Below are 15,585 nucleotides of genomic sequence, written 5' to 3' on the forward strand. Positions count from 1 at the left end.
AAAATTAGTTTGGATCCCAGACACTTGGCTTGTGGTGGTGTCAGTGTTATTAATATATTCTCATTTGGGATAAATGACAGCAGAGAGGGATTCCATGGATACACAGTTGTGGTGCCATGCCAGTGGTGTATGACACTCTGCATGCTGCCTGTGTCATCTGAAAGTGTTGATTGGAATGACAGGAAAAGTCAAGAGGGTGGTGCAGCAATAATAAATCAAAGCAGTCCCTCGTGGCTCAGAATTATCAAGCTGCTCCTGTCACTATTTTCAGAGAACCTTAAGGGTCAGCAAACTATGTTAGAGGATTTTTGTATCTAGAGATATTTGACCTAACATCAGAGCTTGTCTGGGAAATGTGCGAGCTGGTGTCGGATTTGTCCAAAGTGTGACAGGTTGCTCTGTGAAGATTTCGCCACATTATGTTGCATATGTTGAAGGCTTCTCCCTCGTTGAGAGTGTTAGCCGCAAGCCTAAACTACTCATTGTCAAGTTATTGTCATTTCTGTGGACTTCTTTGAGATAATGAAGTGCATATGTTATACAGTAGCCAAAAGGGACATTTCTGGCTGCGTGGGTGAGAATGTGTGTGTAACAACAGCTGTGTATGTGGCTGACACATTTGATAAGCACAGAATCAATTAATTTTCACTGTAGGGAAATGGATTATCAGTCAAAAATGTGTGAATCTTACACGATGAACCTAACCTCAAGCTACACAACTGTGACATGATTATAGGCTTCTGTAGACGCTGGCAGTTAATTTCATTTCAAGTTGGTTTCTCATTTGTCTTGGAGTCCTTCAAAGTGAACACGTGAGGTCGTATTTTTTACATTGTAAGCCAAGTACAAATGATATGTTTGGCATTCAAGCGGTTTAAGTCGTGAGAACACCGTTTAGGAGTTGTTTACTTAAAAAAAAAGATAATGAGATTGTGTTTCAATTTCAATGTCGTACAAGGAACGAGAAATGCTATACAACAAAGTAAGTAAAAGTAAAAGCCTCGTGTATCCACTACCTCCCCAGTCAGTCAGTGATGTAGACACCAAGTACTTGAAGCTGCTGTAGTTCTTTCCCTGCATCTTCCCAAAGTCCACTATCAGCTTAGTCTTACTTACCTTCAGGAGGAGGTTGGAGGGAAGTAGAGCTTTTCATTGTTATTCTTTATTCATTATTCATTGTTATGCAATTATGTCAGGCTATCTTTTGTGAAAATGCGTAGGACATTTATTTCCAGCCTGTGTTCACATTTCAGGAGAACTAAATGAATATGCGGGATGGTCATACCTCTGAATACTTACCGTGCTAGTTAGTGTTTGTCAGTTCACGCTCATTAAGGTTTAACACCACCTTACCTGCTGTGTGCTGCTTTCACCGACTGAGGCTTAACCAGAGTCCACCACCAGTTACACATCTGCATTTCTCTGTTTCCACCCTATATGGTGCTCTCGCAGCCATCTCATCCCTCACTAACATTAATTAGTGTTATCCTCTGAGAGAGTTTCTTTGTATGAACACATTGACCCTTCACTCTCCACTCCACACTTGACTGAATCCACGCAGAGCTTCCCTTCTCTGTCTCGATTTAATGATCAGTTACTGTCATTTCAAAGCCTTAGCTTTTTTATGAGCTTAGAAATTTTTTACTGTGCCTTATTGGTTTCCTAGTGTACAATTTAACGTGGTTTACACGTCTGTGAAATATACGGTTGGTGTATGCCTGCGAAGATATTTGTAGCTTGGGTTTCTTCACATGGAATGGAGAGATGAAGGGAAATTGGCGTGAATTCACAGTAGGCAAAGTGCTCTGCCAGGGTTATAACAGCCATATACTACGAGTGTGTGTATCTCTCTCAGTTCCCATTAAAAAAAAGAAGAAAAAAGACCTTTCTCTGTACAAAACCCCAAGCTGTCATACTGTGCAATTAGCTGTGATATTATTCCCTGGTCGGACATTAGTCACACACCAAAAGCCACTCTGAAATAGGGAGTCACAGGATACGTGCATTCTCATTTATTGTACTATCAGTTTTATGACCGAGATTCTGTCACTGCCCTCGAGACGGCCGACCAGGGAGTGCTCTGTGGTTGAACAGAAACGGAATAATCAAACAGATGGAGGAGGAGAAGACACCTGGTGCCATCACAGTGAATGTCACTAATAAATGGACCAGATTGCACATTGAATGAAATGGAGAGGAGTTTTTGAGATCCAGACAAAAGCAACATTACTGTGCATCATCACCTGTCACCATTCGGGGGATTCAGTAATGCAATGCAGACAGAGGTAATGTCCAATAATGAAATGCAGCAGTGCATAACACTTTATCAGTTGTTTTTAATTTAATGTGTATGTTTTAATTGAAGCAGCAGTGCTCACCCAAATCTGATTATCTTTCCTGCATAATATATTGAAGATATTTGTTTTTATGAATTAGAAAAACACCTTGAAGGAAAACTGAATATTTCAGTCTAAATAATGGGATTTCTCCCATTTGTAAAGGGTCCTCTGCAGCAGCATATATCTCCCCTGTTTGGTGCTCTGACTCTTCGACCCCTGATAAGCTGCTTAAGGGCATTTCAGACAAAAAGTAGACCTGCTGACCCCGTGGTGTGTGAGTGGAAAGAAAATGTCTTTAGTAAAAAAGGAAAGGGCCATAGGGCAGTAGTGAATGTGAAGTGACTTGAAAATACAAACCGTCCTTCACTTTCTCCTCCCAGCCATGTCCCATCGTCTCTGATCTAATACAAAGACTTTCCTACTCGGTCAGAGACTTCACTTTCAAGCTCGCATTTGTCGTGTCCTTTTAAGAACCAATGAGTTTGCAGCTCATATGGGAATTGTCCAGCCAGGACTATTTAAAACCACTTTCCACTGAATTAGATGCTATTTCTTCAAGGTGCCAATTATGATTTCAACAACTCTAACGAAGTGGAGGAGAATTAAGGGACTGCTGACAATAAGGCACAGCGGGTGCAGGAATTAATTCTCACATTTCATTTAATAATCAGCCACACAGTCCAAGGAGCTGCTAAAATATCCCCAGGGATCTGACCAAGAGGGAGCATGTGCTCCGAATATATTCTTTTAAATTGGAGTTCAGCAGCTAGCCATTTTTTAGAGGTCAAATTTCCTTTACTCTTGGCCTGTGGTGGAACAATTTCCCAGTATTTATTCCAAACTAAATACTTTATTGACGCAGAGAGTTTGCAGATTTTAAGTACATGCATTGGCTGGTTGATGCTAATGAACCATTTGCAGTATTTCGTGGTACAACCGTACCTATTAATTAAAGTGTGCATAGCCAATAACTGCAAGCTTAATTCACTGACAAATAAACACATTACTTTGTTAGAGATGATTAGACAGAGAAAGAAAGGCTTTCAATATTATATTTTTCATTGTTTCTCAAGTGAAATTAAATTAAATTTCTTGTTGTTTGTTTCTTTTCTTCTGCATCTAATAATGCACCTCAGACTCTTGCTTCACATGTGATACATTATTAAATGCTCCAGTGACTAGAGGAGAATATTGCACTCAGAGTTTTAATGAAGGCGGTGAGATCAAGAGGAATAGGAAAAATTATATTTGCAATTTTCATTCACGTGTTTCAAATGAGATGGTCGTAGTGATCACAAAAGTGCTACAGTATGAAAGAAGGCTGGGAGATGAAATGTGGTGTGCATTTAAAAGTAGCTGGATCTAATTACTTTTGTCCTACTTTCAATGAACTGTATCTTCATCATCAAACTTGTTCTACATCAGCTTTCGGGATAATGATCTTCTCTTATCCCGCTGAGATTCGTAGTGAGAAGGAGTTCACTTTTGAAATAGGCAGCATTACTTCAGTAAAATGAGACGGATTATCTGAGATGTTCATAAACATCCTGCGGCACCATTGTGCTCTCTGGCCATGTGCACACAGTAAGATGGTGGAATCATTTGCATTGGTGTATAAATCTGTATATCATTTCTTCTTGGAATAGAAATGTTCTGCAAGAGCAAAGTGGCGTGCAGCAGCTGAAATGAAGGCTTGTTTTCGCCAGCAACATTGTTTAAATGTGATTTTATGTTTTCCCGCTTTTCTTTTTCCATGTGGCACATTCTCTTCTGCACTGAGAGGTGATGGACAAGTTAATTGTCGGAGGGTAATGGATGCCAGACGGTTACAGGTAGATACAAAGAGGCAGTTAGTCATGGATGGCTTTGTTATCTCCAATGATAATTACAGTGACAATGTTCCAACTGTAGTCAGGTCAGCCCAAGGCTAATACCCAACAAAGCTGCATGTATTATCCCCCCACGTATCCCTGTGACAGAAGATGTTGTGTCCAGGAATGCAGAATTGCGTGTGCATGAATGATGCCATGTTGCTTGGATTCGGTTCTGATATCTCATCTATATTCATTGAAACCCTGCTGGCCCCTAAAGGGATGAGGATTGTTCTGAAATGCATGCAAGTTATTTATTGACACTGCTCACAATCAGGAAGCAGAAACAAGACATATTTATATGCTTTTGCATTTTACTAGTATGCTAATGAGATCTTTGAGACCATCTGGAAAATGTCTTATCTAAAACGTTATTGATGGTAGGAGCCATTTGTAGCACCCTCTAATGTCTTAGATGTAATATCTGTTTTGTTAGATCTTGTACAGTGACGGGAGGAAATACTAAAGGGAAACTTCCCTGTCTCCAAAAACCCCCACAGAATTTAGTCCGGAAGACGCTAAAAATAAAGATTGAATGAATAATATTTATGCTGATTTTACCTTGAAACCAATCTGAGTGTTTGGCTGCTTGAAAAGGTGTTGGATGATGATCAGTGTCAGGGAACGGGATAGCTCCTCCACAGCGTGAAAGGCTGTGCTTTATCAAAGGGAAGAGGATTTAGGGTGTGGGAAATGCTTTTGTACATATCCTGACAAGCAATAGCAGCCGGTTCTCTTTGATTGTGCTTCATAAAGAGGGAGACTGAAAGGGAACTGGTCTGAAATAGTGTGATTTACGTACCCATACTGCTGGATCAGACTGATACTACAATGTGAACACATGTGAACATTGAATCTAACCCTGCCCATGGATGAAGAAATAGATCCTCATATGTACTCTGTGCTGTGGCTCCATGCTTTCTGCCCCCAGGGCACAGTCCCCTGGGAAACGACAGCGAGACTCAGCTTCACTCTGAAATATTGCAAAGCTGTGATAGAGCTGATTACCTCACACTTCACTGTGTTGTCACGGACATATTAAAAGAACTCCAAGATGAAGAAGAAGTCTACAATTCATTCTGCTCATCTGGTGGTACACCAAAAATATTTTCGTTTCGATTAAATATACATTAGGAGTTAGGGCTGCAAGTAACTGCCACCACAAAATATTTTCCACTCTGCATGAAAATACATTATTACATAAATTATTCATTTATTATGAAAGAAGTTGCCAATTGATTTTTTTGCAGCTCTAATTCCTTAGTAGGTTAACTCCTGGCCCACATGCACGGCACAAGAATAATATAATGATTTGACTCATAACAGCTCAAATGATGATAATACAAAGAATCATTTTCTTTATTATATTTCTGTTGTTTCTGGGACTACAGCAAAATGTCTTCACAGCCTCCATCCTCTGCTGTATGACATACAAGGGGGTGGTCCATATTTCATATAACAACTAAATCAATAGGAACAAGTGCACAATCCTTCATTTTGAGATGGACAGTTGTTAATGTCTGTTGTTTAGTCCTGAACTACACTTAACTGGAATGATGAAATCTGCCACATGTCACAATTGTCTGACTTTTATGTGTTTTTTTCTTTTCTTGAAACGTTCTCAAACTGTATCAGAACAAATATAGAAGATTGTGCAGCCTTGGCAAGGGTATGCACACAGTCTGAAGGCTTTGTAGTGGCACACTGTTTTTATAAGTAATGCCCACAATCTCTCCTTGCATTGATTTTTGTTAATGTGCTGATTGCTGACTCACTATTTCAATGAACACTGGCAGTATTTGAATTACCATTGCAATTATTTTGTACTTTGCATATGGGGGTTCTCGTAAAGATAGGAAGCATTTACATATGTGTAGAAAATAAGATGGATAGCAGTCTTAAAATTCAGTGAAATTAATTCGACTAACAGTTTTAATGTGTTTCCTTCTCTTACAGAAATCTTATGGACCGAGACACTTTCTCCAAATCCGACCCATGTAAGTTCTCAGTTTTTACAATGCTAATTTCAGTTTAGCGTTTCCTTGCTCAGAAAATGTTTCATCACATTCTCTCCTTTTACAAAGTTTTACTTTTTATTTTTGCTGAGCTTAACTTTGATTCAGTTTACTTTGCTATTTCAAAGTGTTCCTTCAATAACTGCATTTCATTTGCACAGTAATGTGACAACCTTTCCTCACTGAGAGCTACAGAAAGTACCTTAATGCATGCAGGGTATAGAAGCCAGCCTTTGAATACAAATGGGTGTCTTTTGGTGAAACACATTGGGAACCGCCATAAAGGCATTTTCTTTGAAACTCCCTGAAGGATAGAGAATGGAGGAGACATGTTTCATAATAGGGAGGAAGTTCAAGCCCTTTGTGTAAATAAGCCACGGGAAAAATATCCCACTCGCCCTGTTTTGTATTCGCTGAAGATGAACCCTGAGATGTATGACCGGTCACGTTGTGTTTGCCAGCCCCGGCTTCATTTGAAGTCTCAAAATAAAATAGGAATCAGGGGAATCTTACCGCTGAGAAATTGTGTTTTGATTGCATGGCTTAAATTTACTTCATTAGCCTTCAATCTAGCTTTAGAGCTTTTGTTCTTTGCATGTGGACATTATACCAAGAATCTGATGCAGCGCAGAATCATCAAGCTTGGCACTTCATTATGCTGTCAGGGCCTGGAAGTATAATTAATGATGAATGTCAGCATAGAAGGAACAAAACAAACACCATTTGAAGACGCGGGATGCTTGATTGAGATTAGTAACAATGTTACTCTGCTCTCTTTTTCTTCTCAGTGGTGGTGTTGTACACGCAGGGCGTCGAGACCAAACAATGGAGAGAGGTAAGAGTTCACAGCCGTCCCTCTGTCGACACAACTCTATCGGCCTGTCTCCTCTCTATGACAGCCCGCTTTCTGTTTACAACCCTCCCCCTCCTCTCCCTCAAGGTAAAGGTTGTGAGTGCCAATCATTTTCAATTGATTGACCCTGTGAATATCTGTGCACTGGTCAGTACCGTGTTAGCTGTGACTGATTGGCTGGTTAAGGTGGCAGCTACTTATATTGATAAAGATTTACCTCTGTGTCAGAATCTCCCTGACTGTGCCTTAATTATACCACAGAGGCAGATAAAGTAGAGGAAGGCAAATATTGTAGCAAGACAGAGGATCCTTTTGGGATTATTTGTCACTGTAATCCTGATGGATGGACATACAGAGAAACCTAAATCCCATCTCAAAGGGGGATGCTTGTTAATTCAAGATTCTTTCTACTCTCTGATATTCTTTTGATCAAAGAACATGAACAAAAGCTAAAAGCCAGCCAAGTCAGAAATATTCAGGACAATCAATACTGTATATACATGCTGACGGATACTTTGAGCGCTCAAAATATTGTGCTTCTGCTTTCACTCTGTCTGAATGGGAGCACTATGTTTATTGACTCTACAGAGACCTTGGTGTCACACTGGTGCACAGTGGTGTGACACAACAGATTTAGGAGTGGGAAACACGCGGCTCCAGGGCACAAAGGTTTAAGCTATAATCTGTGTTTTTGTGCTGATGGCTCTTAAAGAGAAAAAACACACACTGTTTGACCTGCTATACAATACTTGCGATACAGCACTTCTGAGGACCGTCACTGACGTAATGTATTATCTAACCTTAACCGTAAACATAGCCTGAACCCAGATCCTATTCAAAATCTAACCCTAAAACTAGCTCTTAAAGCAGAGATGCTCAATTTACAGCCCGCAGGCCAAAAGCATCAAAAGCATTAAGATAGACTAATAAAGCTTGTGTGTTATTTGTCTGTGATGGTTATTTCTATTAACCTGACTGCATAAGAGAGAAGTTTAACTGATTAACATGCAAATGTAGTCAAGCATCAGTGCAGTGCTCAGTGGGAAAAACCTCCTACACCTGTCACCTCTGGCTACACTACCCCGCCTCGAGCTTACAAACTGTGGGTGCAGCCTGACAGAGACACAGGCTTGTGTTTTCATTGCAGAGGACAGCTGGCTGTGTGAGCAGCAGAGTCAAGCTGTGCTGTATTGATAAAGGCGCTAACCGCCTCCTTTGACCCTCTGTCATTTATTGCGTTTTTTTTTGTTATGGAGTAGATATGGTTGGTCGGAGCAACTTTCACTGTGCCATCAACCGTCTGTAATCCAATTACTCTTCTGTAGGACACACTGCTCCTTCGGCCGGGTGTCCTTCACGTTCATCCATCAAGGGAAGAATTCTGGATAAATAGTGTTTTGATTCCAGGAGGATTGCTCCATCAGCTCCTCTTGAGACTTGTAACCCCTTTGAATAATTTCTGTCAGCATCCTTAGTCGAATACATAAAACTGGAGCTGGAGCATCATTCTGCTACCACATGACTTTAAAGTCTTAATCTTCAATTCCCTCGTCTGTAATTACTCCTAGTGCATGACATGTTTTCCTCTTTCTAGCGCTTTCACTTAACTGAGCAGCTGACACAGTATAACCTCTCTAAATTCAAGCAAAGCCTGGCCTTTCCTCTTCGAGTAAAACTCAGAGGCGTTAATCTTTTTTTACCAAGATGAATTTTCTGACATTGCGGCTCACAATTTATCCTTGTTAGGGTTATTGATGGGGAAGAAATGCACACTGCCAGCACCCAGACATTCTTTTTGGGGGGGATTGACAGTTAATTGCAATGCTTTGCAGCTCTGGCTTTACAGGCCGTCTATGTACTTGCCAAGGTAGGAATAATATGTAGTGTGGGAGATATTTTATTTCCTCGGGTGGCTGTTCTTTGCTCTGGTGCTGATTCTTTTTCTTCTTCTTCTTCTTCTTCTTTTGAGTTTGGCCTGGGACCGAATTGAATATGCTTTTGGCCCCCTGCTGCCACATTCAGCGACGATCATTGAAATATGCTGCTGTTCACTCAGTGGACAGTTCTCCTTCTTTTCTTCTGCTGGAAGGGAGCTCTTCCACTTTCTGACAGGGATAAGGAGGAAGAACGAGATTTGAGGTGCTGCCACACAGGAGTTAAACCTTTACAGGCTTAGACACAGTTTTATGTTTGATGGTAGGTTACACTTCAGCAAATCCACTCCCTCAAACTGTCATCTGTTACACACAATCCAGCTTGACTCTCTTTGCATTAGCATAGGCGTCCTGCTGTAACGTTACTCTGTGTCGCTCCCCTCTTAAATCCCACTTTGAGTTTTTCCCCTGCTGGATGTAATCACAAAGGTGGGAGCCTGTAATCCTGCTGTTTCATCTCCTCATTAAGCCCTAACACTGATATTATTATTTCTCTGTGTCAGTTTATTCATTTTGGATTTGTTTCTCAGCACATCACCTCATCAGATGGTCTTGCTCTGGGTCACTGACACATCTTTTTTCAGTTCCCATTTTCTTGTTAACGCCAGAGAAAAGGAGATAGTTTACCATCTTCCCATCCTTTGTGACGGTTCCTCTGTATAAAGACAACATTTGAGAGTCACTATTTTTCTCTGCCTTTGTCTTGTCACCCACCCCAACCCCCCCCCCCCCCCCCACATCTTATCATCACTGCCCCTTGTTTTGAAGTGGCTGTGAGAGCGATAGTGGCGTGAATGTGGTATTAATTAAATTAGTGTAATTGGACTCCATACAGTGTTTTCCTCAGGCTTGCTCATCCCCAGCACAATGAGAAGAAGTGGAGAAGAAGAGCTGACACTGTGTGATCACCCACTTCTGTTCATCAAATCTGAGTTTATCTGAAGCTGTGAATTCACACGTTTGCCGGGGGAAGATAGTGGGGGTGGGGTGAAGTAATAGAGCAGTGGATGTAGTTTCTGAGTGACTGCATGATGTGCCGTCTCAAAGCTTTGAGCTCACTTCTTCCTTTTCTCTCTTTTTTCCACCTTCTTTCCTGGTTCGGATCTAGTTCGGGAGAACAGAGGTGATAGACAACACCCTAAACCCAGACTTTGTCAGGAAGTACATCCTGGATTACTTCTTTGAGGAGAAGCAGAACCTGCGCTTTGACGTGTGAGTTATTCTGTTTGATCTGATCCTCTGGGGACACACACCGAGTTGCGTGTGTGTTTCAGATGTGCTGACTTCTTCTAAACCAGTCCTCAAATGCTTCCATCTTTCCATTCCACCACAAGCGTCTCATTCCCTCTCCCGCTTCCCCCATCTATCTCTTCATCCCCCCTCCTCCTGTCCTGTCTCTCATTTTCTCTCTTGTCACCAGCTCGGCTCTCTCCTGAGGAATTATTCATTGGTGCTGTGTCTCAGTAGTCATTCGTTGAAGGGAGATTGGTATAAGGGTGATAAATATTTCATGCAAAGTTTTATCCTTAATCTCCCTGCTGCTAAGCAAAGCAAATCTCTAAACCATGTCCCATAAAACTCACAAAAACCTCTGTCCTCCTCTCTTTCACATACAGCTGCCTTCCACCTCTTGATAAGTCCAGCCTAGTGAGAAGGTCAAGAATGTGCGGTTTCATTTTGAGATCTCTTAGAACTGAGTCAGGATCTCCACTCACCCCCCTACTCAAGGATAACACATATGCTTCCAAAAATGTGTCCTTTGTTTCTTTTTCCTCCCTTCAAGCATGAAATCCCCAGTGGACTTCACTGATGTATCCAGGACCGAGCTGCAGGTCTCTGAGGGCTTTCAGACACTTAATGAATTAATTTGGCGATCATGATTCGTCTCTGGAACAGAAAAGGAGGGAGTGCATCCCCTCACAATTAGTGTTACTCATTTACATCTTTCTTTTTATCACAGAGGTGGGAGCCAGGGCTTACTGAGGTTTAATTACTTTTACATTAAGTTTGACTGGCAAATGCTGGGAACTTTATGTGCACTGGTAGATTGTTTCAATATGATCCCCCAGGCAGAGTACGGAAATTACATTCATAAACTATAGAATGACTTCCTTAATTAACTGTCCCATTATTGCTTATGCTTTTTTTTCATCGGTCGTCCCCTTTTGCTCCCAAATTGACCCAGGTGTGTGATAGACAGGAGGAAAACGTCCACGCAGCAGCCAGTGTTATTTCATTAGAGTCGGTAGTAATTAGTAAGGTCTCATGATGTTTTGTCTACATCTCTGCCCCTGTGATGTGTAGCCTCTTTGTGATTTCAGATATGATATTGATTCTAAAAGTCCAGATCTGGCAAAGCATGTAAGTAAAGAACTTTGATTCATTTTTGGGAGTTTCAGGAGTTCTACTTTATATTGTATCCTGAAATTAGTTTTAATTGTTATCGGGGCATGTCTCTTATACTAAGGTCGTGTGCAAACCAAAGCAATTATATTATTCTTCATCTGCCAAAATATTGTTTATGTTATACCTTCAACCTGCCTGAGTTTGAAAATTAGTTATTTTATTCCTCCAGAGCTATAATAATTAGAGTTTCATTTGCACCTGGCATACCCTCATTACCTTTTTTTCATAATGAGAAATGAAGCATTGTACATCATTATCAAAGTTTTTCAACACATTTCCCTCTACGCTCTGTAGTGGGGCTTGCAATTTAGATTTGCATTTCTAAGACAGCACACAAGTTATTAGGAATAATACACATTTATTTAAATGGAAGTTGTGTCTGAAAAGGACAGCACTTTATTCTCCAACATGCATTCAGGTAAACAACTCATTGAGTTGAATGTATGTTAGTGCAATCATGGAAAGCTTTGATTAATAAACTCTGTCTCATTAAAATACAGACAAATAAAGAATATATTTTCAGCACTTGGTTTGCATAATACCTAAAATGTTCATCATTAATTACGCTTCTGTCACTGGGATGCTTTTATTGTTGTGATTTTGTGCTGCATGATCTGGAAACAAAGTGTTCATTGAATGAAACTCTTTCTGCCTTCGTTGCTTTCCATCTATTTCTCTATTTCACTTTCCTTTTCTATCTTCCTCTAATACGTGTGTGACTCTTTACCGTCTTCTGTTTCCTGCTGCCTATCTGCTCTTTCACATATCTGCTTTCGCGCTTCTTTCTTGCACTTTGTTGATGACAGTCTGGTATTTGAGTGGTGTGCCTTCTGTTCCATGATATGCTCTGTTGTGTCACTGCTGCTGCCTGGTCTCTCTCTCTTCCTCCTTCTCCTTCTCCACCCCGGAAGCCCACCGACATTAACGTACGTGTCTGCCTCAGATGTCCTAATTTATAACCGCACAATGCTTATAACGATGCTTAACTCCTCACCGACTCTCCTTGTAACCCCCTTGATCCACCTGAACGCCCCCATCCTACGTCTCTCTCCATCCCGCTCTGTGTCCCCTTCCCCCCAATCGCAGGACTTCCTGGGACAGGTCCACTGTACATTGGGAGAGATCGTGGGCTCACCTGCCAGTCGCCTGGAGAAACCTCTCGGGTGAGTGTTCATTTGACTGTGTTCAATCATTTAGCAAGAGGCAGGAAGAGGGTTTTCCTTGACTTATCCTGTCAAGGAGACAAATAGCACAATTTTATCTTCGCAAACACGAGTTTTCAGATATTATCAGATAATGAAAGTGCCACCTCTCAGCCCATTCAAATGTGACATAGTTCTCCTGCTGGATTTCACACGGTGATTGATATGTCTGCCTTTTAGAGCCATCTGTATCGTACATTGCACTGCAAGATTAGACCCGTGTGCTCGGATGGGAATGGGTAATTGAACACGACCGGGGGCTTCCTCAATGCAATTATTGTCATTAGGGAGGCGATCTAGCACGGAGAGCGGATTGAAGTCAGCGTGAGACACATGGCACTATCAACTCCTCTTCAATGTAAATTGGGAAATATGAAGCCCTGAAGCCATTAGCACCCATAGCAAAATACGAAGCTTGTGTTTGTGTGTGAGACTGTGAATTGCAGCCTGGAGGCCTCTCTGTGAAGTTTGAGGCGGTGCTGGACCTGGCAGTGGGGGTTGTGTGAATAACAGGGCTTTGGTTTCGACCATGAACTCTGCCAGTGACTGGTGGTGGTGGATTACAGAGCTGTGTGCCCTTCAGTGCAGAATAAGAGGATGAACAGGATCAAGAGTCAGTGTTCACTAGTATGCTGTAAACTAGGCTTCACACCCAACTTCAGAGACAGGCAGAAGGCTCAGGAGCCGCAGGCCGACATGATGGACAAAATACTGATTCTGCAGCTTCAGCAGGACACCTTGATCACCTGCTGAGACTGCGCACTGGTGCAACACCCAATTTAACTGCAGCAGAGGCCGATGATGATGATATGGTTGCCGTTACTGACGTTGAGTTTTTCAATTTTGAAGAAATGAGCCCTTATGAAAACATTTACTTGTGCTGCTAATAACTGTTCCATGTCGGGAAGTAGCAATTCAGAAACTCAAGAACAGTATAGGATTCTTTAGATGTTCTGTTCCTGTTGATATTCAGTTAAGGGCACAGTTTTATACTGCCCTGTCCTGTTTAAATAGCTAAACGGCATCCATGGGTAATGGAGTTTTCCTCGCCTCCTGTAATAGACAATTTTTTAGAAGTTGTTTAATGGGTATGTGCTCCATTTCCTTATCCTGTGTCCTGATGTGACAGTGCCTCTCTGGATCGTAGCTATGAGAAACTGCTCCCGCAGGGACTGAGGAAATCTGTTAGCCATGCTTAAACAAGCCCTCCCACGGCACACTGCGTCCAATGACCTGCTTAAGAAGCACATCAGCAGCCCTTTCCCTATTTTCCACACTTCATCTATCATTTATTTCTCCATCCTTCCATCCAACAGATTCTTTTTTATAGTCCTGACCCCCTTTACTCATTGTTTTCTATTTCTTTTTGTCCCCAAACTGTCTATATCGAGTCTCTAGCTATCGAGATAGAGTCTACTATATAGCGAGAGCGAGTAGCATCGGAGTCTCTTCCTCGTCGAGGCTTCGCGAGATGGCTTCTCTTTCTCTCGCTCTATCTCGTCGATATCTCTCTCTCTCTCTCTCTCTTTCTATCTTTCTCTCTCTCTCTCTCTTCTCTCTCTCTGCTCTCTCTTTCTCCTCTTCTTCTCTTCTCTCGCTCTCTCTCTTCTCTCGCTCCTCTCTTTCTCTCTCTATATATAAAATGTAACTTTACAATTAACCATGAACAAATGTGCTTTTTCAAGTACACTTGGGAGGAAATGTAGCTGCTGATGTGCATGTTCACAGTTGTCAACATGTCTTTGACAAGATATTATATGCCAAGTGGCATTAAATTGCCTTCAAAATGGATACTCCAATGCACATTAATTGTATATGAATATAAGTTTAAGAAAATTACATTGAACATAATATTGACTCGCTTTCACTCCCTGCAGTCTTACCTTAACATTAACACAGCACATTATATATAATGTTGTGGAATTCCTTGTACCTACATTGTGATGAATACATTATACACACACACACACACACACACACACACACACACACACACACACACACACACACACACACACACACACACACACACACACACACGTTACTCACACTTGACTTAATCATTTTTGAATTTGTAAGAGCTGTGCACATGGGGACAAAGCTAATGTTCTGCCATTCGCTTTAGAACAAATTTCGTCAGACTTATTTGTCTTGGGGAAAATAAGGTCAGAAGTATGGCTTTCCCCCGATTCCTTTATTAAGAAAGAAACGTATGCCAGAGGAAGGAAAGTGAGCTATGAAGCACTGAACTGACACAGATTCTTTCTGTTTATAATCTGATTTTAATGAGAGGCATGCATCAAATTTACTGATAGCTGAGGAAATGCAAAGCTAAAGTATTGACTAATGCAGGTGAACGTCATCTGCAACAGAAAAACATGTTAGCGGCTCTCATGGCTGCGATTATGTGGACAGCCTGTAGGAGGGAATCACACTGTGGTTGTATAGGTAACGTGATAATAGAGTTCATTATACAAATGGTAGTAACCTTTGCTGTTGGTTTGGTAAATTATAGCGCACACTAGAGCATATAAATGCAGCCCAACATTGGCGTGTGAAACCCATTAGCCTACTGTAACTGTGCCCCCCGTTGTATGCTTAACTACAATGACTGTTGTGGGTGTGTTGGTTGCACCCATGGGAGCCAAGAGAGGAAAGGGATTCATAGAAATATAGAAAATAACATATAAAAAAATGTGCGTTCTGAGAGCTTGAGAGTCGGAGCTCAAATCAAAGGCTCATCTGAACCGTATCTCACCTTATTTTTATTTTTGCTATTGATTTTCAAGAGAAAACAAAAAGAAGCAAATAACAAGGCATACGAATAACATAAAAGTAAAAATGAAATAATAAATATAAACAAAACAAAGACAGGCAAAGATAATTATAGGGATTAAAAGCACAACAGAAGTAACAAAGGTAAAACAAACATCCAATTGAGGCAGAAGAGTAAATATAAAGAAAT

The 15,585-nt window shown here is 41.2% G+C and overlaps 1 protein-coding gene across 2 annotated transcripts in view; it reads left to right on the forward strand.

The window, feature by feature from the left end:
* The window catches only part of cpne5a (copine Va), a 68,604-nt gene that overhangs the window by 6,444 nt on the left and 46,575 nt on the right, over window positions 1–15,585 (forward strand). Inside the window, exons 2-7 of one of the 2 annotated variants that reach the window (XM_029435702.1) lie at window positions 6,167–6,207; window positions 7,014–7,060; window positions 10,121–10,224; window positions 11,334–11,373; window positions 12,330–12,344; window positions 12,505–12,581. In XM_029435702.1, coding sequence (XP_029291562.1) covers window positions 6,167–6,207; window positions 7,014–7,060; window positions 10,121–10,224; window positions 11,334–11,373; window positions 12,330–12,344; window positions 12,505–12,581 — 324 coding nt within the window. The remainder of the gene's footprint in view (window positions 1–6,166; window positions 6,208–7,013; window positions 7,061–10,120; window positions 10,225–11,333; window positions 11,374–12,329; window positions 12,345–12,504; window positions 12,582–15,585) is intronic. The other variant, XM_029435703.1, reaches the window with a different exon arrangement.

Source organism: Cottoperca gobio, chromosome 7 (genome assembly GCF_900634415.1).
Source record: "Cottoperca gobio chromosome 7, fCotGob3.1, whole genome shotgun sequence".
NCBI lineage: Eukaryota > Metazoa > Chordata > Actinopteri > Perciformes > Bovichtidae > Cottoperca > Cottoperca gobio.